At 42.6% G+C, this 24,895-nt stretch overlaps 1 protein-coding gene across 1 annotated transcript in view; it reads left to right on the top strand.

The window, feature by feature from the left end:
* Positions 1 to 21,749, top strand: part of cdh2 (cadherin 2, type 1, N-cadherin (neuronal)) — a 62,090-nt gene extending 40,341 nt beyond the window's left edge. The window contains exons 4-16 of the mRNA XM_034613428.1: positions 998 to 1,165; positions 2,319 to 2,474; positions 3,742 to 3,886; positions 4,183 to 4,355; positions 5,664 to 5,801; positions 6,285 to 6,470; positions 7,475 to 7,728; positions 9,596 to 9,738; positions 10,791 to 11,024; positions 11,897 to 12,130; positions 12,399 to 12,538; positions 17,465 to 17,629; positions 20,170 to 21,749. Coding sequence (XP_034469319.1) covers positions 998 to 1,165; positions 2,319 to 2,474; positions 3,742 to 3,886; positions 4,183 to 4,355; positions 5,664 to 5,801; positions 6,285 to 6,470; positions 7,475 to 7,728; positions 9,596 to 9,738; positions 10,791 to 11,024; positions 11,897 to 12,130; positions 12,399 to 12,538; positions 17,465 to 17,629; positions 20,170 to 20,376 — 2,343 coding nt within the window. The 3' untranslated portion in view covers positions 20,377 to 21,749. The remainder of the gene's footprint in view (positions 1 to 997; positions 1,166 to 2,318; positions 2,475 to 3,741; positions 3,887 to 4,182; positions 4,356 to 5,663; positions 5,802 to 6,284; positions 6,471 to 7,474; positions 7,729 to 9,595; positions 9,739 to 10,790; positions 11,025 to 11,896; positions 12,131 to 12,398; positions 12,539 to 17,464; positions 17,630 to 20,169) is intronic.
* Positions 21,750 to 24,895: the final 3,146 nt, after the last annotated feature.

Raw genomic sequence — 24,895 nt, 5'->3', positions numbered from 1 at the left:
CAACAGTAAGGAAGATGCATCAAGAGATGTGACAGTTAAATATTAATCCCAGCGATCAGTCGTTGGCATTGCCATATTTCACATATTGTTGTTCTGTTTTCTTTCCTTCCTTGTTTTGTTCAAGGTTATTTAAACTTTCTCTGGCACCATTTCAGTCTTCCCAGTCTCTGGAGCAGCATAGGCAATTTGAGCCATCTGTGTGTTTAGTGTCTGGCTTGCAGGTACCATCCTCCTTTGTTTCAAATCTCATTCATTACAGCCGAGGGAGGATGGCAGATCCATTATGTAAGCTGGTCTGTCTGTGTGGGTGCATTATATCAGCACATAAGAAGAGGCCTGACATTTAAAATAAAACCGGCACTAGTGTTGTGTGTGGCTGCTGTAGTAGCCACACAGTGGCTGGAGTGTTTCAAGGCATATCATCACATATTTTACTGTTGATTTTTTTTTAAGCCACAAATGCTCACAGTGGCAATACTAACACGCTGATGTTTAGCATCTTAGTTTAGCACTTCACATTGGCGGATGTAGACTTTTTCTAAAACAGGGGCCATAAAGGGGCCCCGATTTACACAGAGGGGACAATAATATGTCCAACATCCATGCACAATTCCTGATAAGTGCACATTTAAGTCTTTCCTTGTTTACGTTTAGCCCTGTAGCTATGAGAAAAGCCACGGATCATTAAAGCTATTTAGAAAAATGTTCTCTGCTCAAACACATTGTGCACTTCAGGGGCCAATCAGATTTCAGCTGGGACCAGTGCCACCTGGTTACGCCCCTGGCACATCAACATGCTACTATTTACTACCTGCCACTGAACCTAATGACGATCGATCCAAAAGTTGTTAAAAGTTTTTACTCGGCTGTTGGACAGACCAACCTTGCCACCCAGAGAGCTGTTCCGCCAGCGTGGCTAAAAATACACGTACTCGTATTTTACAGCGTAGATGTGATCACTGCCCGCCTCTCAAACTAAATCATTTCCCTTTTACAGGTCCAGGAAGTTGCTGTCCCTCCAGTCATGTCCAAGGATTCCAAGGAAATAGTATTTCCATCACGACACACGGACAGCCAACTCAAACGCATGAAGAGAGACTGGGTCATCCCCCCAATCAATGTCCCAGAGAACTCACGAGGCCCTTTTCCGCAAGAGCTTGTCCGGGTAACGTAGCTCACCCAAGCACACATGCACACATGCACACACGCACACACGCACACACGCACACACACACTGCTCTCATAACTTCAAAGAAAATGCTTTTTGGTGGATTTGACAACGTTGTAGGTCCCTGCTGCCCTGAGCTCCCACTCAGAGGGTCACAGACACGAGGCTTGTGCCTTCAACAATATGCTTCATATTTACAGCACTTTGCTAAAGGTCGGGCCTCTTTTCTTACACTGTATTATTTATTTCTTGTTTCAGGGGCCAGTCTGTACCGATGTAACATATTATTTAGAACCACAGACAAATCTGAAGTGCTCACGAGTGCAGCTGCTCCTTGGTTGCCTGTTCAGATATCATATACCTTTTAGCATGGCTCAAGGACGCACATGGCCCAGTTCATTTACAACAACTCTCGGGTCGGGCCCATGTGTGGGTGGCTGACAGAGGACACACAATACGAGGGACGGCTAAGAAGAAGTAGATCCCCTTTCAGCAAATTAAGATGACTTCCTTATTGAGCGCTACTTCCTGTACATGGCGTTTTTATATTAAACCCGACCATATTAGAAGGGATGTTCCTGGGACTTGGTGGATGTTATTAGGATGACGAAATTCTTTGTTTGCTCAGCATGGATCTGGGCTGTATGCACAGAGGGTCTCAGCTTACATTGCAAACAGGATAGACAGCTCGGCAGAGGCAGAACTTCAATACTCACACACACACTCTTAATATGCACTCTTTTACTTACTTTTAAACCAGTGCTGAAATGATTAGCTGATAAATGAGTCAATCTACGGGAAATTATCGGCTAATTTAATAAATAATTGAATTTATAGCTTCTCATATTTGCTTTTCTTTATTATTACTATTAGAAATTAGGAACAATTGGTTCTCACTGATGATCAGAAAGAGCAATCTATATAATTGAAAGAAATTGCTAGAAAATCAAACAATAAAAAAAATGATCAATTGATAATTAGAAAACAAAGATGTGACCATTATTGGCTTATTGTATGTATATTTCTATATCAACTAATTTAAGTATTCCGTATTAAAAGATTTGTTTATCTTTCATGTTTAAAATAAAAACAAAAAAATGATGACAGATTGTTGAGAAGTGTCAACTAACCAAATTCTCATCTCAAACAGATTCGGTCGGACCATGACAAGAACCGCTCCCTCAGATACAGTGTGACAGGCCCCGGAGCCGACCAGCCCCCAACCGGCATGTTCATCATCGACCCCATCTCTGGGGAGCTGTCTGTCAACAAGCCCCTGGATCGGGAGCACATCTCCAACTTCCACGTAAGTCGCACACAATAGTTTTATTTTTAATTTTAAAAGATTCCTTGTAATGTGCTAATGATTTTTCCTGCCTAGTTTATCGAGAGAAATGTGTGTTCTCTGGCAGGGTTTGACATTCCTGCCAGTTGGCATGTGCTCAAGGGTCACGTGTAGCTTAAATGGCCTCCTCAGACTCAATAAAGGCCAGGGTCTCCCAGGAAATCTGACTGATCCGTCTGAGAATTTAAAGGATTTAACATGATGTTTTTGTGTGAATTGTGTGTATGTGTGTGTGTGTGTGTGTGTCAGACACATTACGAGAACCCCAGCTAGAGGTTCTAGAGCTGCTTTATTCATTAGTGGTCTTTAAACTTCCATGGATTGTAAATTCTAAAGCCATATATTCCTGTGCTTTAAATATAAAAATAAACTGGTAGACGTCAGAGTTGTAGCTTACGATAAAATAATGCAATGCATTTATCTAATAGAAACTACTTAAGTGATCTTTGAAGGCCACGAGACAAAGAAGCTCCACAGATAAAGGCGGATGTGAACTGTAAACTGTAGAGAAATACAGACGCAGCTCAGTATTGTGTTACTCGAGTATGTTGCTGATATGTAAGTTCGCCAACGTCCGTCTATTTCCTGTAATTTCGTCAATAGATTTTGCAGCAGGCACTTGACACTGCAAGAATAGATTCATTGATACACTGGAACTACACCATAAACCAGACATGCACTGGCATGTGATTTATACTGTAGTTTTTCAACATATTCTTCAATATATTACTTATATTTATTCCAGCGCACGAGTCCTCAACTTGCACTTATGCAGGAAAAAACACACACACTTGAAGTGCAGAAAGAGGCGGCACATCAGAGTTGTTTTTGTAAAACAGAGCTGAATCGTTGCTGACCTCGTGTTAGGCAACAGTGGTGAATAAAATCAGAGTGTATCTGTTTCAAGAGACAAACATAAAAATGCAGCTAAAATGTTTGTGCTGTTGTCGACTGTCAGGTATCAGACTGAATCTCTTCACTGTTTGTCTTTTTTCTGCTTCACGTGCAAGAGCCAGATGTAGGAAAATCTTTTTTACAAAGAGAATTTCCTCTCTTTTTCTGAACTTGTGCTCTTTTGCTTTCCACATTCAGCACATTGGAATATTTGAATGCTGTTCTGTGGGGTTCACTATCGCAGAATTTAAATGGGCGGTGTTCAGTGAGTGGTGTCTCCCAGTATATATGTTTGCACAGTTAACACTCCAGATGTGTTTGTGTTGTCCTCCAGCTGAGAGCTCATGCAGTGGACCTCAACGGCAACCAGGTAGAAAACCCTATCGACATTGTGATCAATGTGATCGACATGAACGACAACAGACCCGAGTTCACCCATCAGATCTGGAACGGCAGTGTTCCGGAGGGTTCCAAGCCAGGTAATATATACCACAAAGGCCGAGCAAAGCACCACACGGCATGAACAAACGATTGGCTGCAGTCTGAGCCTCCACCTCCACGTGTTGACACAGCATTAGCAGATCAAACAGCATCGACGGCATTCCTGGGGTGGCCATTTTGTTAACTTTGCTTCTGCTGTATAAAATCTAAAAGATCACAAGAAAGAACAATCTGATGGCAAAATTACAAAACAACGAAAACAGCACTCAGTAAAAAAATAATTAGACACAGCATCATAGTATTTACATGTGTTCTCTGTCTTTCTATCCCATAGGAACATTTGTTATGACAGTAACATCTGTCGACAAAGACGACCCCAAAACGAACAATGGGATGCTGCGCTACAAGATCCTGTCTCAGAATCCAGAGAGTCCGACCTCCAATATGTTCACCATCAACAACCAAACAGGAGGCATCATCACGGTGGCGGCAGGCCTGGACCGAGAGGTGACTCACACCGTTTCTTTCTGTCTTTTCATGTTGTCCTTCTTTCCTTCTCTCTTTCTCTTTACGTTCCTCTACATCTGCTCTCTTTCTCTTGATGTCATATCGCTCTGTTGTTGTTAACACTCCACTCCCTTAGTGTTTATGAATGTAGACTTATTATTAAAATCTTCAGTTTGCATTTAAGTGAAACCTTCAATAGCGAGGCCATCCATTATATCAATTAATGTTTCTGTCTTGCATTTGCTGCTTGCTGTAGATCAGCACATCCATTTCCCATGTTTACATAAATGCACTGTGCATTTTTTATATGATGGCAAAACACAGCTTGAGTATCTCTGCTGATATTCAAACTGTCTGAGAACTAATGAGCTAAAGTGAAAGGGAATTTTGCAGATTAGCAACTAAATGAGAAGTAGAAATGAACTTGGCTCTTTCACACTTATTTACTCTTACAAGGAGGCAGCGTGCATCACTGAGCGGCTAAATGTTTCCCTTCCCTCATTCTCGCCTTTTTTTCCTCTAAAGCAGAAGCTTTACTTGCATTTTTCTTTCTCGCCTTTTCCCCGTGCTGTGAAAGCGACCTCTCTTTCATTTAATTGGATCGTACGGCTATTTGGGAAAATAAATAAAATAATATAGAATGCTGGAGCCAGTTGGTGCAATCCTAGGGAGGGCAATCTGGCTAGGTGGCTGTTCAATCACTTCCACCCTGGGGGCGCAGTTTTATGTCTGCCAGTTGCCACCATGAAAGTAATTTGCCCGGCTCTCATTACCTAGCAACTGGTCCGTCACCTGAGTGGCTTTTAATGTGAAAAGAGTCATTTGTTAGCTTCATGATGGTGTGTATGTGGCAGAGGTGTGCGCTTCACACATCTACCCACATGTCCCCATAGGGAATAAATCTGATTTATATAAAAGGCCATCATTAGTCATTATAATTAATAACCTATCCAGTTCAGATTTGTTGCCTTTTGGTTGAAAACATAAATAATAATGCACATTGAGTTACCAGTTTATCAGGGAGGCTAAAGTGAGCTGTAATTCCAGAAATAAATCTTCATGGAGCTTATAATGTTGACACTGACTCAGAGCGGTGTTTATTTAACCTTGTGGTCATTTGTAGTTTGTGGAAGTTTTGTAAAGAAAATGGATCGGGATAAACAGTGTGTCTAATCTTTTGTCTGTCCTCATCTGCGTGAACAAAGGGGGCTTAAAATAACATAACAGTAAAAAAAATGGCTGCACCAGTCCTATACAGAGAAACTGTGTTTTAATCCTGTCGTTTTTTTCTCTTCCCTTCCCCTCCAGAAAGTGCCCCAGTACACACTCATCATCCAGGCCACTGACATGGAGGGCAACCCCATGTACGGCCTCTCCAACACAGCCACGGCTCTCATCAGAGTCACCGACGTTAACGACAACCCGCCAGAGTTTACTGCTGAGACGGTAAGAAAGAAATTGATATGTAAGACAACTACACCGTAATGTTGGCGAAAGGAAAATACCACAAGTATCCCCCCCATTTCAGCCTAATGTGGATATATGCACTCAACCATCAGTTCTGCTCACTTAACCTAGTTCTGCTTGCCCAGCATTTCCAAATCCATACAGATATACAAGTAGGCAGCCGTGTGCAAAGTGTATCCCCCTACAAATGTTGACACATGCAACTAGGTGGATGTCTGCCCGAGTGAAAGAGGCACTTACTGTGTTTGCGAATCACTGAAATTTGTACTCCTCCTGTTGGTGCTATCAGGGGAGGACAGGGGATGAGTTGACCATGACGACATGATAAGTTACCTTAGATGTCTATTTACTCAAGATTGGTCCCGCTGTGCTTTGTAAGGCAAGGGCCTGGTGTGCGTTCTGCTGCCACAGCAGTATCACTAACAGCTCACTGTTCTGCACGTTCATGGTTTATTCATGCAGTTCTTCGGCGAGGTGCCTGAAAACCGTGTGAATGTCATTGTGGCCAACCTGACGGTGACTGACAAGGACCAGCCCAACACACCGGCCTGGAATGCTGTCTACAAAATCACCGGGGGCGACCCCACTGGCAGGTTCTCTGTGCCCACTGATCCGACCACTAACGAGGGCCTGGTGACGGTCGTCAAGGTGAGTCCTCCTCCTCATACTCCACTGCTTTAATCCCTCAGAGCTGCATACATGTATTTCTGCTATACTGAGAGGTATTGCTCTCGTTATTTTCTGTCGGAATATATTTATAACATCTTCTAAGTTATATTTTAAGCACTTTGAAGTTGATAGAGGTGAAGAGGTTGTATATGTTATGTTGCTCCCTGTTGATGAAGAAAACAAATGAATAATTCAACTGTCCAGCTGAGTTTTTTGAAGAGTCAAAGAAGTTTATGTAGTTACTCATAAGAGGGTAGTACTATCGTTTTGTTGATTTTGGAAAGTTTTGCAATCTTTAACTGACTAAGCTAAGTGTGTTGTAAGAGCCGTGTTAAAAGGACATTCTCGTTTTGAACTAGAATGGCACATGATACTGTCTTCTAATGAAACCGCATTTAAATTCAATACACCCAGATTTTTATTTGGATCTGCAACACATTGTACACTCTGGTCTTTTCTAGATTTTCATCAAGATCCATTAATTAAACGCCCCATCTTGCAAAGTTAAAGAAAGTGGGGGGAAAAATCCTGGATCTGCCCCCTGATCAAGATCTGTATCAAAGTGTAATGGGTTCCTTTTTGGGTCATGCCCCGCCCCACCACAAAAAATTCATGGAAAATCGGTTTAGTAGTTTTTGCCTACTAACAAACAAATGCAGGCGAAAACATAACCTCCTCGGTGGAGGAAATGATGTGCAAATTAAAATGAATTGACATTATACAAACCGTGTTAACGGTTAAAAAATTCCGGACACACTTCAGGGGAAATTACTTGGTTGCACAATTTTTACATCAGCACTTTTAATGTTGTGTATCCTTCAACTGACCACAAAAGGAGACAGTCACTTCATCTAATCTGACTCTCTACAGAGGAAGAAACAGCTTCCAGTCTTTGTAATGGAAAAGTGTAATGCGATTGGATCCATTCTGAATTTTGATGTGTGATTCACTCTGTGCGTTTTCTCTCTTTTCCTGTTCTGCAGCCTATCGACTATGAAATCAGCAGGACATATGTGCTGACAGTGGAAGCAAGGAACGAGGTCCCTCTGGCCAGAGGCATCCACTCTCCTCGTCAGTCCACCGCCACTGTGTCCATCAGAGTGATAGATGTCAACGAGAGCCCCTACTTTGAGCCCAACCCCAAACTGACCAAACTCGAAGAGGGAATGATGCCAGAGTCGACTCTGACAACCTTCACCGCGCAGGATCCCGATCGCTTCATGCAGCAAAGCATCAGGTTGGTTCTGCAAATTTTGGTTAAAATGTTACATATCTTCAAAAGGAATCAGGTCCAGTTCACAGATGTGAAAACTTTACCATAGATAAATTAACTTTGGGCACTTTCACATCTACCTTGTTTGGTGGAACCTAAATAACCTGTGTGAGAAAGGTGCCACGGAGCACTGTCCCGATCAATAGACAAATGTCATCATAATGATTGAACCACGAGGATATTTATTTTGCTGTTAGTAAAACCATAATGATATTACAATAGCAATAAAAATTGACTAAATTAACTGCTCCATTCATTTTCCTAATTTAGAGGGAACGATAAAACTTTTTTTTTATGTACTTCAAAAAAAGGCAGCAAACACAATAGCCAAATTGATAAGATGTCAATGTCAGATAGAGGTGAAAGCCCACATGGGGGATGACGCCCCTAAATGACATGTGAACCCAAAACTAACTGGATGAAAACGTCCATAACTTCATTGACTGCTTGTTCCCTCTTCAAGATAAGACACAGATGTTTAAAGGGGACATAGCATGCAAATTCCACTTTGTTAGTGCTTCTACAGGTTAATGTGAGTATCTGGCATGTCTACCAACCCAAAAACTCTGGGGAAAAAAACACTTGCGCGTTTTGTTATGGTTCCTCTAAGTCAGAAACATCATGCTTGAGTGACTCGATTGAGCTTCCTGGGTTTTGTGTCATAACAAGGCACTGGAAGTCTCCCTACACGGGGCGTGCATTTCTCCGCGCTGGTCAGCCCCATAGACTGTATATATAAGGTCAGCCCGCGATTCTGCTTTCTCTGCTTGTTGTTGTACCCGTTGAATGTCGGGGTTCGGGGGTAAATGATGGTCTTCATAGCCCCCCCCCCCCCACCCCCACCCCTCTCTTTCTCTCTCTGCTTGTGTGCTTGTGTGCTTGTGTGCTTGTAGTGGATGGGCAGAGGGGGACATTTAATTATGTGATTGGGAAAATTAAAACTCCAGGACAACAGAAGGGGAATACAAAGTATGGGATGCATATTTGATAATTTATATCATATAAAATATGTAATTTATATCGTTTAAAATCATGGGGGGAGAGGGGGGAGCTGGCTCATTAGCATTTAAAGGAACAGGCACTCAAAACAGGTCACTCTGTGGAGGGCTGTTTTATACAGGGTAAAAAGGGTGCTGTTTTAAATGATCCTTGTGGTATTTTGACCAAAGTATGTTACAGACATTTCATTAAGACCCCAAGGAACCATATCAACTTGAGGTAAAATGGGCATGCTATGTCCCCTTTAAATCAAATATTTAATTAAACTTTTAGTGGGTACATTACTGTTCATGCCGAGCCCTACGTATAACATATAATGTTATGTGTTAAGATAACTCTACATCCTGGCTGTTTCCTCCACCGTCTCTGCTGAAGTAGCACGAAGCAGCCGTCTCCATCTCATGCTTGTTGAACGAGCCCCATTTTTCTCCTTTTCATCATCAGGCGTTTTTTGCCTCACAGCTGTTTGGCCACGGAAGAGTTTATCTGCCTGAAAACAGTCCATGAGAAATACGCTTGCTTTGTAATTCCACGGTTTGTCCTACAAATTAGTTGGAGCTAATGATAAGTACAAGCCAGTTCGGTCTCCCCCGAGAGGCTGCTCTCAAAACTTTAGAATAATTATGTAAAATTTATGAAATCTAAAATATTTATTCGCTGTAAATAAATAAAAACAAAAAGCATTTTCAGAAGAAAGCAATGCTGAACTGGCAATAGAGACTAAATCCATCATCTAGATTATATATTTTTTAATCTGTCTCACTCTCACACCCAAATGAAAAGTAAGGATTATGAATTATAGTAAAACCCTCTTTTTCTTCTCTTCCCTCAGATACTCCAAGCTCTCAGATCCAGCCGGCTGGTTAAGGATTGACCCCAACACCGGCCGTATCACAACAATTGCCGTTTTGGACCGAGAGTCGCCCTTTGTGAAGAACAGTTTATATAATGCAACGTTCCTGGCCACTGACAATGGTATGTAACCATTTAAGTGGCACTGCGGTTGCCAAAAATACCTTGTTGATGTCCTGTGATGCCGCTGTTACATGGTCTAGGTGTTTTAGCTAGGCTGATACACGAGCACTCTATTCCAGGCCATTATTGTCAGAGCATTCAGGAGGAGATAATGCTGCCTTTTCAAAAGGAAGTCGAGGGGATGTCTAATGTAGCTTACATCTCAAAGGTCACCGACTGCCTCTGTGATGTTTTTCACCTAAAGCCAGTGCACAAGCACAGTGTTATTGTTGGGGGAAGAAAAATAACTACCTCAGTTACAGCCACAAAGACAACCGCCATGCTTGAAGGTCAACCTTTTACCAGCCACTTGGCCTGTCTGGAACGGTGACCACCTTAGCTGAAGGTTAATGTACTAGCAATCCCAGAACCATCATCCAGCATGTGGATATATTCACCTCTTCCCCGCACTGGTGGGATTTACCTCTGTTCAGGTTTACCCTGTTCTCCGGAGCATGGCTTAGGCCAATAGGCTTAAAAACTCTACCACTAAAGAGGTTTCTCGGCATTAATGGGTCAGGATTGGATGACTAGCTCCTTTGAGCGTGGCCTGAATGGTAAAAAAGCCTCTTAGCCGAGTGAATACATAGAGGAGCCTGAGAGGAGCGACAGTGGGCTCTGTTTGTCTGCTTTAGTATTCCCGTCCTGCATCCTTCGTCAGGAAGACGTTCTTTAGGCACACACATTCACACACCCACACACACACTTAGTACCCAAATGTTCTGATATCTCCCTCTTTCTGTCTACCTCCTCACTCGAGATTAGATTCTCAGATCAGTATGCAGTTTGAATGGGTCTTCTCCCGCTAGAGTAAATAGCTGTTTAGAGGGTCTTTTTGTACCATTGGACTCAAAGGATAAACTTCATATGTACTTTGTCCTGTTGAATTCATTATAAGTGCAAAATGAGAGCTGGAATTCCAATCGTATATATTCCTATCCATATGAAATGAAAGGAAAAAATCCCCCTAATAAATATGTATGAGCTAAGTGTTTATCTGTTGGTCTATGCAGGAGTCCCTCCAGCAAGTGGCACAGGCACTCTCCAGATCTTCCTGATGGATATCAACGACAACGCTCCCAAGGTGTTCCCCCACGAGGCGGAGATATGCCAAAAGCCAGAGCCAAACGCCATCAACATCACCGCACTTGACGGAGACCTTAACCCGAATGCGGGGCCCTTCGCCTTTGAGTTAGCCCACAGGCCGACTGACGTCCGGAGAAACTGGACCATCACAAGAATCAGCGGTAAGACAAACACAAATTTCATATCAGCAACTCATTAGATTCATATTATATCATTTAAAGCAAAAGGCTCAGGCTGTGAAATGCCTTCGATAACCTGTCAAGGACATTGCTTCAACTTTTCTGACGCTGGCCTCCATTTGTATTCATTACTGGGAACAAATGAGAGGCGAGAAGATGACCCTTTTCAGCTTCTATTTTTTTTTCACTCTGTGGCATTGAATAATTAGAAAGAAAAGTGTAAACCGTAGGAGTATATATCATGTTCAGCAGTCTGTTGTTCAATAATTAAAGCTCGCAACACTTCAGAAATAAGTGTCACACTGCAGAGGGGTCAGGCAGAGCTGAGATGCACATTGCTAAAATGCGTTAACCTAACCAAGCACTTGTTAATTGTTTATGCTAATTTCAAGCAAAAATACCGGCTGGAAACACTGTTGTGCGTTTGTTATTAGATAGTGTGAGTTGAAATTCAGTGAATATACATCTGTCTTAATAGGATAATGGCATTTGGATTATGGCGGCCGGGAATTTAGCGTAAGCAGCATTATCAAAAGTTATTCAGTAGATTTATAAGCTCCAAATCTAAATCCTGGCCATGTTTTGGATTAGATATGCTGATGCAACTTCCAGGTAGGAATTTGTGCTGCATTTTTGTGTTTGTGTAATCGTACTGTGAGCATGGTTTACACAAACGGCTATTCAGAGTTTTGATTTAATACCCTCTGAAAAACGTACCTGCCACGGAAACATGATGTTGCACATTAACTTGGTTAATCTCTAGACTCACCTCCTCGTATTGATCGTCTCTGAAAAGGAGCCATCAAAGATCAATCGCTCACTCGCGTGTTCTTTCCTCTCTCTCTCTCTCTCAGGTGACTACGCTCAGATGAGCCTGAAGATCGGCTTCCTTGAAAGTGGCATCTACGAGATCCCCATCATCATCACAGACTCGGGCAACCTGCCCATGTCCAACACCTCCTACCTGCGGATCAAAGTGTGCCAGTGTGACGTCAACGGCGACTGCACCGACCAGCAGCACATCATGGCCGCCGGCCTGGGCACAGGCGCCATCATATCCATCCTCCTCTGTATCATCATCCTCCTCAGTGAGTGTCTCAGTGGCTCTCTCAAACAGCACATCACACACACACACACACACACACACACACACACACACACACACACACACAGGGATTATAAAGACAGCTAAACATTATCCGAGATACCACTAGATTACTGTAGGATTACCAAAAAGATAGCCTTGATCAGGCCCCCGTCCAAGCTCTAAAATGTCAGATCCGATTGCATTTGTATGAAAATATGTAAGTTATTATGTTTTGTAATATGAGATCTCTCTCTGTGTCTGTCCGTCAGTTCTCGTGCTGCTGTTCGTTGTGTGGATGAAACGCCGCGACAAGGAGCGTCAGGCCAAGCAGCTCCTCATCGATCCCGAGGACGATGTGAGGGACAACATTCTCAAGTATGACGAGGAAGGTGGAGGAGAGGAGGATCAGGTAAGAATCCCGCAGTGAACATACACAACATTGACTTATTTGAACCCATTAAGACCAAAGACGCCAAATATAAAAGCATTGTTGGAAAGCGACCCCCTGAAACCAGAGTGTTTTCTGATCTGAAGAGCTGACAGAATTGCCAATGTTTATAAAAACCTTCTCAGCCTCAGAAGCAGATAGCTTAAACATTTAGCTTTCATTGTAAATCATAACCTTTTGCTTAAGCGTAGCAAATCTTTTTTTTTTATCTGACAAACACGCCCAGGTCAATCTTTATCTTCCTACTCGTTTTCCTCCTCCTAAAACATGTCTCTCGCGGATGAGCATTGGTTAGCAGGTCAGCAGGAAGACACATTGCTGTAATCTGCTAGATCCTCAGCCATCATCTGAAACGTACTTTAAAGTGCTAACAAACATACATTTCCCATATTGCATTTCAACTTTCCTGTCAGTATTTCAGCTGGCCATTAGTCACATGTCTTCAAAACAATGACATTGTGCTCTAAAGGGAGAAGCACGCAAATGTCCCAGCCGGTTTAAAAGCTAAATACTAAGTATATGTTGCATAAGGTCTAAATAAGTTAAAGGCCTTGAAAACATATTTTCTGCGTCAGCTTCCCAATATAAGAATTCTTTGTTTTGCCAAAGTAAAAACTGAAAGATGTCTGTAGGTCTGTCTGTGCTGCTTCGTTTTTGGCTCGTTGGTTTGGAGATGTCTCAGTCGTGTGAGCAAGATATTTAACATTTAAATCAGAATCTGTCGACAGTTGTGTGGGTGTTTACTTTTTTCTCGCCAGGCCACTGCCAATCAAACTTGATCAAACTTGCACAATCCTGCTGAAGCAGATAAGTTTTTGAGTGTTAGTCATAAAAAGTAAATTTAAACTAACTCATTTGGAAATGAATATTTACATTTGCGGGCAAATATTTAAGAAGCTGATTTTTGGTGTTTTCCTACTGACGCTCAGTAGAGAGTGACATTTCTTTGACAGGGTGGCATAAGGCGAGTGTGTGGTCTTTGTTAGGGAGAGACATTCAGGTCACATCTTTGCAGCATAGTAGCAGTTTGTGTAGAACGGAAGCAGCTTAAGGACAAAGAGGACCGCCTAGTCTTTTTCTGCAAGCATACATTGTGCACTCTTAGAATACATTCTTTAACACTACTCCTGCTCCTTATGCTGCTCTAGGATTTACCTCGAAGTCATTCACAATGAGGAGTTAGACTTTTTTTCCCCAGAAAGTAGCTAGGTATCGAAAAACTGGGATCAATGAGACAAACACATGGTTATGGAAATATTGGAAATGTTTTCTCGACTGGAACTGGTTCCCATTCCGCAACCCAACCACACACACACACTAGAATAGGAATGCAGTGCCATGGGCATCAATACAGTCACATCTCGGTATCCCCTTACACTGATCAGGCACATACAGACACAAATTCAATTGTCCTAATGACCCCTTGTTAGCATAACGGAATCATTTCATCACAAAGGCAGTAATATACCAAATGGGCTATTTTCTTGTTGCTGGCTGAAGTGCTCCAGTGGCTTAGGTATAGCAGAAATGAGCAGGAGACCGCGGCCTGACCCAGTGCAATGCCAAATTAGCCTCTGAGACTTGTAATTGGTAAGCTGATGTCATTTGGAGACAGACATCTGCTGTGGCGCAATAATGAAGCTCTGTCTAAGGTAACAATCTGACTGGAAAGCCATTACACATCTGCCAGTGATTAGGCAAGAGGGAGCGCAGCCGCTTGTGTATTCACATCATCACGTTCACGCACAGAATGCACAAACCTGTGGGCCAGAACATGTCGAGAAGGAAAGTGTTGCTTCATATAAGTCTCCTCAAAGGTGAAACGAACGGCTGCAGCAATTTATTGAGGGAAAACAAGCTTCCGTTTTGAGTGGCGCAGAGGAGGGCAGGGCGCCAGGAGAAAATGGTCTTGTCTGCAGAATTGGGGGGAGTCAGCGTTGGGTAAAAAATGGACCTGACTTTCCCAGCGATGTGGCCTTTATACTGCCCACCTCTGTTCTCCCTATCTCCCGTCGGGGAGGAAATTGAAGTGTCAGACCATTGGGCGCTCTCGAAGTATATGATTTTAGTTGCTGCCACCATCGCCCTGGTTTGTATTGTTTGAGAAGCACTCATTTCATCAAACGGCGACAGCTGATCTGACTGCTCTCAGCGGATTTCGGTAAAAATAATGCAAAAAGGAAAAGCAAATTGAGACGTCACTGTGCACAGGTGCGCAGGGGAAAAAGAGAAGGTGTGAGTCATGTGCGTCTTCATGTGACCTCAGAATATTTTGAGGCAGGTTAACTTTGGAGGCCCAGCGAAATACAGAGAGTATAAGTGCTTCATGTATTTGTCTCTAGAGATGAATAAAGGTTTCATGTCAGAGGAAGTGAACTTCTCTTGAACTGTACGAAAGGAAGGAAGCTGTGGGAACATGGTAACGTTGCCACTACTCTCAACTGGACAATAAAACCAAGCAATCAGATTTAACAGAGAAGTAAATAAATATGGGATATATGCCTTGTTGCTTTCTTGTTGAGTGAGATGACATATTTACTACTTTGCTTTTGTCTATATGATAAATATGAAGCTTCAATTAGCACAAAAACAAAAAAGAAATAAATGAAAACAAGTGTCCATAGATGATGATCTTCCCTCCCGTACCTCTGTTCCCTGTCTTTATGCTAAGCCAAGCTAAGATAACGGCTGCTGGCTCCAGTCTCTTGTTCCACAGACGAACATCAAATAGTATCAATTTTCTGATCTAATTTCCAGCAAGACAGTGAATGGGTGTGTAACGTTTCCCAAAATGTCCAACTATTCTTTCAAAGCACTTTTGTTAAATCATCTAATCTGTTGGACGTTAAATTAAGAGCGAGAGTTGAAACATTTTTAATAGTTATCTCCCACTGCAAAGAGAACCAGTATGTCTTCATAACTATGTCAAGGAAAACTTAAAGCTAGGGTTGGTAATCCTGGAAAACCTGCAACTGATACAACCCACCCCCACCGGTCCTCTCGTAAAATCCACGCCCCCAAAACTGGCCTTCGCCTCTACTTCAGCGTTATGTCTCTCCGCCCTAAAGACTCCGTCCATGTACAGCTACGTCGACCAATCGTTTCTTTTGGTCCAAAGTGGCCGTGTTTAATACAGTCCTGTGAGGGTCTTTGTTGTCAGTCAACTTTATTCATTGACGGTGATTGGGGCGTGAAATGGATTTCAACAAATAAGATTAAAAAGAACAATTTACCAACCCTAACTTTAACTTAGTTTAGTCGTTTTATAATCTTCAGTGGACACAACAAACAGTTCTCTTGTTCTCTGTTTCCTCTTCTTGATAAACCAGTGTTTGTTTAAAACGTGTGGGATCATATGACTGCTGATATTTCATGCCCTATTGAATTTTATTTTTGATGCTGCTGCTTTGCCAGGTCCCGGCAATTCAATTAGTGCGTATAATGTTATTATTACCAGTAGGAATAAAGTATGAAAATAAAGTGAAAAGAAACCTTATCTCTTAAAAGAGGTTTTGGACTCCTAGTACTCTGGTGGCACGATGATAAATAAACTCAGCTCTTTTTTTGAAATGGCTCTGTGTCTCACTACAGATAAAGTGTATGAGGCTTAGCAGCGTTCAGTCTCCCATGTTTGAATGTGGGTCATGAGTGCCCGAGGCAGCCATTTCACCCGGCCAGTGTACAGTGAGGAGTCAATCCCCTGAAGGAGGCTGGTATGTCATTAGACCTTCCCGCTTAGTTCAGCCATTATACCGTTCCGTTGCAATTCCCCGTCACCAACTGCTGACCCCTCCGGTGTGCGACCTCACCGAGGGTCAAACAGGAGGCAGACGGAAATGGACCCAAGATGATGGATGGCGTTACTGCGCGATGACCGTTGCTCTTCTGCCGCTACGGCCCCAGGGTGATTGTCATCCCCCATGAAATCAGATTACACATGAATAATCAATGCGCTTGTTTTTAGATTTGAGATGATACTTATTAGTGCAGAGTTGAGTAGGTGTTTGTCAAGTGCCTGCTCGCTTCGCCGTGTTTGTATATCTCGGCTGTTTGTGCATCATCACAGGGTTTATATTTATTCAGAAATTTATTTTTACATCGGAGTGTCTGCAGCCTTTTTTTATTTTATGTATTTCCTTTTTTTTTCCCTTCCTTGGGAGTGAGCGTGCACGTGCCCGTGTGTGTAGGTACATGTGCAGCTGAGCAAAGACAATTTTGAAGGGGGGATATTAGAGATGGATGGATTACTGAAAATCTTCTAAAGAGGGACAATCCATCATGCACGCTTATTAGGCACACACCCTGATTCTCAAATGGCATTTTCTCTATCATATCTGCTGTCACTGTGATACCATCCAGACATTCAGCTCAGCTCAGCGCGCCTCTGTCTCTCTCCTAACTCCTTTTCTCTCCCCGCACTTCTCTCCTCCTCCTTCCCTGTTCATGACTTTGCACAAACTGCGAGCCATTCAGGTTGCCTTGGTAATGTTAATAGGATTAGCAATGGCTTATGCATATCCACCATCCCGTGTCTGGGCATTGATTAGAGCAAAACAGTCGCCTGCACATCCTTCCTGCAGCACACTGCACAAGTACAAACACTCTGCAGCGTATGATGTGGTCCTCAGCCCGGCCCCCCCTCAGTGCTGGCTCTTTGAATGTGTCAAATTGTCCCTGGGCTTGTGCTTCACAGACAAGAAGATTAAAGTTTCCCTCGTGTTCCCTCAGCTCTCCTCGCCGCATTCTGAACTTAAAAAGTCTTTCCTCGACTCAGTTGAACTTCGTCCGTGCAGCGCAGGAAATGTTTACCTATTTAAATAATCTCACTCAGTTCAGGGGTCTTGTCGCACCACTCAGCTAACTCCCATCTGTCTGTGTGTTTCCTAGGATTATGATCTCAGTCAGCTCCAGCAGCCGGACACGATAGAGCCTGATGCCATCAAGCCGGTGGGAATCCGCCGTCTAGACGAGAGACCCCTCCACCCCGAGCCACAGTATCCCATGAGGTCAGCAGCACCCCACCCTGGAGACATCGGAGACTTCATCAATGAGGTAAAAAACACCAGCCATCAAACACTTATTGAAAACCGAAAACAAATCAACTGAAAGGATCAGCGCTGTCAGAAAGCTTGGAGTTCTTCATTTTCAAGTTGAATGACTTTCTTATGATGAATTTGTATCTAAATAAACAATTTGTCTCAGTATCAAGGAGATAAACCGGCGCCTTGTAGAGAGAGAGAGAAAAATAAAAACTTATTTTAAATTGAATCAATTATTAATAGAATTGTTTTCATCTCTTCCCAGCAGAAAGCAGAAACTTTTCTCAGACATGTACTAAGTCAGAAAAGTACATGATGCTAACTCACTTAGATATAATTGTTTTTCTCTTCACTTTCCTCCAGAACAGAGTTATAGACGTGTCAGCGTAGAAATAGGAGATGAGAGGAGCAATACATTGGCTTTCCATCGCATGGCACTGTTCAGTGTGCCCTCCTTTGCCTGAGGCCATCATTGACTGCAGCATGAAGGGAGAATGTAAAATGAAAAGAGCAGTCATGTATTTTTCACAAGCTCCAACAGACAAGAGTTTCACAGCATTACAAATGGAGTTCTCTCCTAGTTTTGGGATGGCGCCCATGTTTTTAGATTAGAACTTGCTCTTTCAGTTCTGCTCCCCAACCGTCTAGCTCTCAGATCCCTTTACTCGGGCGCCGCTCATTTTCGACTCTCGCCGTGTGGCAGGAATACACCTAACACACTTGCCGTAACAGCAGATATGAGGTGAAATTCAATGTTTTTTGCGCCCGTCCATTAAAGAGCGGTTTGAAAATGCACACCCTCCTCCAACAGGACTTTAGATTTTTAATATCCCCGCAAGACCTCAGGGACTTTTCAAGTCTGAGCATCCTGACCCAGAAAACACTCGCTGCAACCAGGCAATGTTGATCTGCTGTTTAGTCCTAGATTTGACTGTCGCTAAAGCTCAGTCATGGCCGCTGCGGCGCTCCCATCGAGCTGGAATCTGACCTAACTGATAAGGGCGAGCCGCCAGAGGAGCAGGGAGACAGAAACGAGTGGGTGTATGGAGGGAGGGAGGGAGAGAGAGGGGGGTCTGATCTTCATCCCAAAATGTGTACACGCCCACGGGAGCTTGTGGCTCTTAATTAAATTAGAGGGACAAAAAAATTAAGCATAGTGCTTGCATAAGTGCTTTAACCCAACAGTAGGACAAACAAAGGTCTATTAGTCAACTCCTGGTCTGTTCCCACAGAGGGGGGGGTAACATTAAATACATTAACGCCAAACCAACATGACCCCCGTTGGCCCCAGGTGGACACTGAAGTGAAGTGATTTGCTTTCAGAGTTTTGCATAGTGCCTCATTTCAGCCTCGGCCAGGTTGTGTGTGAATAGAAATACCAGCGGGTTCGATTACACATCTTTTGTTAACTGCGGGACACAGCAACTCCAAGAAAAGTTCACTCTCAAGAGGTTGCGATTGTCTCTCGCGCAGCCGGTGACTCGGTTAAAGTGAAGTTGTAGATAAAGGGGGCTATAACCAGCAGAGCGATTATGGTTGCAATTCTAATGAATAATCCAGCTGTCATATTTCCCACCAAATTATCAGCACCACAGCCCTGAGCAGATACTTAAGGAAAGCTAACAAGTGGAAAATGATCGCTAAGTGCCCAGGCGCTTAAATTCAATCCATCTTTTTTTATTTGAGAGCATTTCAGTGCATAGGAAACAATAAATCTTTGACAAGTTCCCGATGAGCTGATGTCTCATTTCTCTTATGTGTTGCTCCACTTGTGCTAATTCATTTATTGTTGGGTGGTGGGTGTTGGGTGGACCCAAAGTGGTTCATGGCCAAAACACAGCTCAACTCCTTGATTAGCGATCCGTTAATCCCCAGAGTCCCGTTAAGGAACAAGGCTGTAAATCAATAAGAGTCCATAAGGATGACTCTGGGCATGTCGAGCGCAATCTTCAAAATAGACCCCCCCCCCTTCCCGCCCAACCAGCACCATGAGCCTCAAGATAACACAAAGAGACCCACACTCGCGTCATGCTCCTCTCATTGTTGCCTCTGTCGAGCCCTTCACTCTCTGCTACTGTTTAGGCAGGAGTCAGATAAATATGAAATATTAAAGATAATGCTATCTAGATTATAGATAACAACTGTGCTGAAGTTGTACTATCTGTGCAAAGGCCTAGAAGAGAAAGAGAGGGAAGGGGGAGCACAAGGGTCAGTGGGGGGAGGGGGAGATGATTCCAATCATCTGAGGCTGCTGGTCACGCTCAATCTTGGCTTATGATCAAAAACGTGGATAATCCCAGAGCCCAGAAACATCGGGAGAATACCAACAGAAACACAAAGGAAACTCGCAGGAACACTAAAGCTTGATTTCCTGAACAAGTGGAGGCAGAAGCTCTGACTGGTTTTAAGGATAGGATTAGCCTGTTTGTGTGCAGCAGCGGGGGGGGGGGGGGCGGGGAGCCTGCGCTTATATGGCTCGCTCCTCGTTACAGACGGTGTCGGCTCGCAGCTTAATCTCTCCATCTAACCGCCGTTTTATTTCCTCCTGTACAGGGACTCAAGGCGGCAGACAACGACCCCACCGCTCCTCCCTACGACTCCCTGCTCGTGTTCGACTACGAGGGCAGCGGCTCCACGGCCGGCTCCCTAAGTTCCCTCAACTCCTCCAGCAGCGGGGGCGACCAGGACTACGATTACCTCAACGACTGGGGCCCTCGCTTTAGAAAACTGGCAGACATGTATGGTGGAAGTGATGACTAAGGACATGCAGCCGCTCCTTGAAGGATGAAAAGATGAAAAAAAAAAAATGAAGAAAAGGAGTGATTTCCTGTTGATGGACATCTACAGCTTCTGATATTCCCCAGAGAGAGAGAGAGAGAGAGAGAGATAGAGAGAGAGAGAGAGAGTGACGGAACTATGACAGAAACAAAACAAAAAAAAATAAAAATAAACAATGATTCAGAAAAATGTTTTCAAAATCTACCAACCTAGGCTTATTGTTGTAGTCTACGCATACATATGCTTGTTGAAAGCTTAGGCATAGGCTGTGGTCCCGTGACGGAGGCTGTGGTCGGGAGCACAGGTGGATTGTCACCACTCGGATTGTTGGTATTGAATGCGCTCAGTTACACTTGAATTTCACAGTACAGAAGCACTGGGATATAATGTGCCTTTTTGTACATTTTTTTTGGATCTAAATGATTAGTTTTATGTTCAAGGCTTTAATGGTACTGACTTTTGGAGTGATTTCAAACGTATGTTACACTCTGGTATGCTTCTACATGCTTTTTTCCTTTGGTTACACAATGCTCCTGCTTGTTGACGATTATTTAAATAGACTGCAAAGAAAATGAAGGATCATCGGTTAGGTTGGACGGAGAGAAAAACAATTAAGAGCAGCACTGTACAGAACGCTAGACTTCTTGACTTTTTCACTAAAAATTAAAATTATGCAGCTGGTTGCAAATAAAGGGAGTTATGAATAATACTTTTGTAGCAGGTTTTTTTTCCCTATTTTTTTTGAGGTGATGTAGTATTTTACAAAAACAAAAAAAAATCTGTTTTGGTCTAATCTATGTACACTTCATTTGCCTTAGTCATCATCTGATATTTTCAAGTTTTACTTCACTGTAAAAAGATGTGTGTACATAATGTTTTTTTTTCTTTATCTCTTTTTTTTCTTTTTGATGTAGTATATGAAGAAGTGCAAAAAGTTCCAAACTTGTAAATGTATAATTTGGACAACAAATTCAAAGTTTTTTGCATGTTTTTATCAACAAAAATGAAAAATGTTGTTTCCCAAATTTATTTACAAAGTGAAAAAAAAAATAAAAAATCTGGGTGACATTAAATGTGTAGAAGTTAAGAGCGTTTTTTTGTATAAAACAAGAAGAAAAAAAAACACTGATAAAAATGGAAAAGTAGTGATCTTGTCAGCACAACTGTTGAATTTGTACCAAAAAGGGGGTGTGGGGGGGGGGGGGGATGACAATGCTAGACATTAATTAATGAATCAGCTTTAAGACTGGAAAAGGTTTTGGACTTCAGCCTTGTGGATAACATGTGTACTGGAAAAACAAATTATACATCTCTGACCCCAACCATCCAATAAAATGCTAACTTTGGAGCTAAAATCGCCTCTTTATTTATTTGTCTATACCCAAACTCAGCATTGTTGCAGAGGCTTAATTAGACTGCGAAAATTGTGCAGTTTATCTCAAAGGACAATAGTTTCAAACAAAAACTATAGTTCACTGGACAATATTCAACCAGAGGGGAGAATAAATCATTTATAAGCTTATTTATGTGTTGTTGCACAGACTATAAAAAAGAAGAATGCTTCAGGCCCACACAACTTTGTGGATGACAAGTTGTGGGACCTGCAGGCAAAGAAGAAAACAATGCGTTCATTCTGTAAATGATATCTGGGCGTCCCTGAGACAATTCAAGGTCAAAAACTCAGACGTAAAATCAGTACAGTCTGCTATGTGGGATATGTAATGTGGAGAACTATTGTGCTGCTTTCAGAATTTTCCTGAAATTATTAGTATGTGAGAACACTGCCAGACCCCTGGTAAAATGTCAAAAGTGAGCCCATGTGAGCAGGAAAATGTCCACAGAATTCACAGCTACCACCTGGGCTTGCAACAGATGAGAAACTGTTATAATTTAAATATCTCAGGGTAAGAAAGAGGCGCCCTGTGTGTAGAAGATGCCACCGAAGATGTCAAGTTGCTAAGACAACAAGATTCGAGAGCTTTTGGTGATGAGGGCCGAAAACACGTGAGGATTTATCAGCCATGTCCTGCATCCTGCATTCTGTACCCGGACGCCACACCTCGCCTGAATGATCCATCACATTTTCCTGTTGTTGAATGTGTCTGACACTATCTCCTGCTGCATTCTGGATAAATGAAAGGCAAGAATGTCTGGACCCAGTTTTACAGACAGTTTCCCTGAGAGTGGTTGACGTCAGAATGGGCTTGGACCTCTAACCCAAGGGGCACTCGTCCTGGGACTCAAAGATGGATGAAGACTGACATACCTGTGTGTATTTGTGTGAGTACTATATGTGCTGGTGATTCAGTGATTACATGTCCAGTGTGTCGCCGTCACCTGCCCCTCTTCCTCCCCCCTCTCTTCACCGCCTGCACCCAGTTGAATAGACGAGGACAAGGCTTATTAATTCAACCAAATTAGACAGGAGCCAGTTTGGCTTCGTAGTCTTCACTCAAAAGGAAATGAAGGTCTATTAGAGAATAACTAGTGAACTGTACAGTCTTTTGTTTTCCAGCTGGTGTAATCGGTGTAGCTTAATCACTTCCACATCCTGTAAGCTCCTAAAAACACCGGTAAGTTTTCATGCATCCTCCTGAATGAGCTCAGGAGCTGTTATTAAAGCAGGGGCAGAGCCAAAGGGTGGGGCCAGGGGGTCACTGTCCCTAGCTGAGATCTGATTGGCCCCCTGAAGTGCCCCCACTAAGTACTGCTAATAAATATGACAATTTGTTAAGAACTTTTTTTTCTAAGCTTTTTTGAAGTCCATGTGTTTGAAGAAGGAGCTTTGCTCAAACCTATAGAGCTAAACAAGGCATGACTTAAATGTGAACCTTTCTAAATCAGGAAATGTACAGGAATTTTGGACATATAATTGGCCCCTCTGTCTAAATCGTGGCCCCGTTATGGCCCCTGATTTAGAAAAATTCTAGTTGAGTATATCACTTCATCTTGCAGTGTGCATAGCTGTGCACTCTATTTGCCAGATGCAATATCAAATTTAGCAGATCCCAGTCGGATAAAGTGTTAAACAACAAATGGTCCGACCTTGAGGCGTTGTTTCATCTGCAACTAAAAGTCTGACTCCGAGTTAGATTTGTTTTACCAAATCACTTCCTCTAACTTTGAGGTTTTCAAACCAGATGGTTGGTTTTTAATATATTTCCTTTTGTCTCTGTTTTGCTCATACAGGAGTTGTACCGAGTCAGACGCTGTCTAACTACTTTCTCTGCTTTGAACTCGGGAGCACACAGATGTGGTCGATGACTCACCATCTGAAAAAGTCCTCATCAAATCCCTTTCACAGCTTAGATGGGTCCAGTTAAAAACTGTGCAGCGCAGCAGGACATTGTTTCAGAGGAAAGTTTCACACCATTAAAGGAATACTTTGACATTTGGGACAAAAATGTTCTTGCAGATAGATAAGATCACTATCGGTCCTTACGTAGCTGTCCTACAATACTGCAGCCGTTAGCTCAGTGAAATTTTGAAATGGGGAAGGGGCTATCCTAGCTTTGTCTGAGGATAATAAACATTGTAAAGGCCTTTCGACACTGGGCACATTCTCTTTTTCTTCTTCATGCAACTAATCCACACGTTATTAATACCTTTCAAACCTGAATCCAGTCAATCCAAGCTTTTACATCAGCAATAGAATTTCACTTTTCATTTTCATTTCATTTCATTTTTGGGATTTCCAACAAGCACACGTCAAACTGTGAGTTGTTGACATCTTGAAGCGTTAGTAGTAAAAGAACAACTTCCTCCTCCTTTGATTGCAGTTTTATTTAATAGGTTTGTCGTTAGTCGTTGCTCACAGTTACTTTTGTCTTTAAAAGGATATGATGAAACTGACTCCTGTCGAAGAAAGTGAATGAACTAAATGTGCAAACACTGGGACCTTCATCAAATTAAATACTCAAGAAAAAACAGGATTTTGGTGCCAGCTGTTGCAGCAGTTATTCAAACTGTCTGAATGGCTTCCTGAAATACGTCCTAAGGCGTCTGTTATCCAATTAAAGCTCCAGAACCAAGTAGAGAAACTCATCAAGTTCTCCTCTCTTCATCAATATTGGGTGTGCACAGGTATTTTGTCTTTTCTTCTCTTGGTGTTGCTGGGCACATTTTTTTGTGGACTTCTTTTATTTTTCTAAATCGCATTGCACTTAAAGGTTCAGTGTGTAGAATATAGTTGCACCTAGTGGTGAAGTTGCATGCTGCAGCTGAATAGCCCTCACTCCCCCCCTCCAAACATGTGGTAGCCTTCAGTTGTCATAAAAACTCAAAAGGTGTTTAGTCTGACCAGTTTAGATTAAAGTAAAAAACAAGGCGGCTTCCGTAGAGACGACTCACTCCTGATGTAAATATAGTATTTAAATATAAAGGACCCATTCTTGGGAAAACAAAACAACAATTTGTACAATTTAGATGAAACACACTTGTGAAAACATGACTAGGATTGTTTTATATTCAATTTCTGCCAATAGATCCCTTTCACCTTAAT

This window comes from Hippoglossus hippoglossus, chromosome 17, assembly GCF_009819705.1.
Source record: "Hippoglossus hippoglossus isolate fHipHip1 chromosome 17, fHipHip1.pri, whole genome shotgun sequence".
NCBI lineage: Eukaryota > Metazoa > Chordata > Actinopteri > Pleuronectiformes > Pleuronectidae > Hippoglossus > Hippoglossus hippoglossus.
This window is presented reverse-complemented; position numbering and strand designations above follow the sequence as displayed.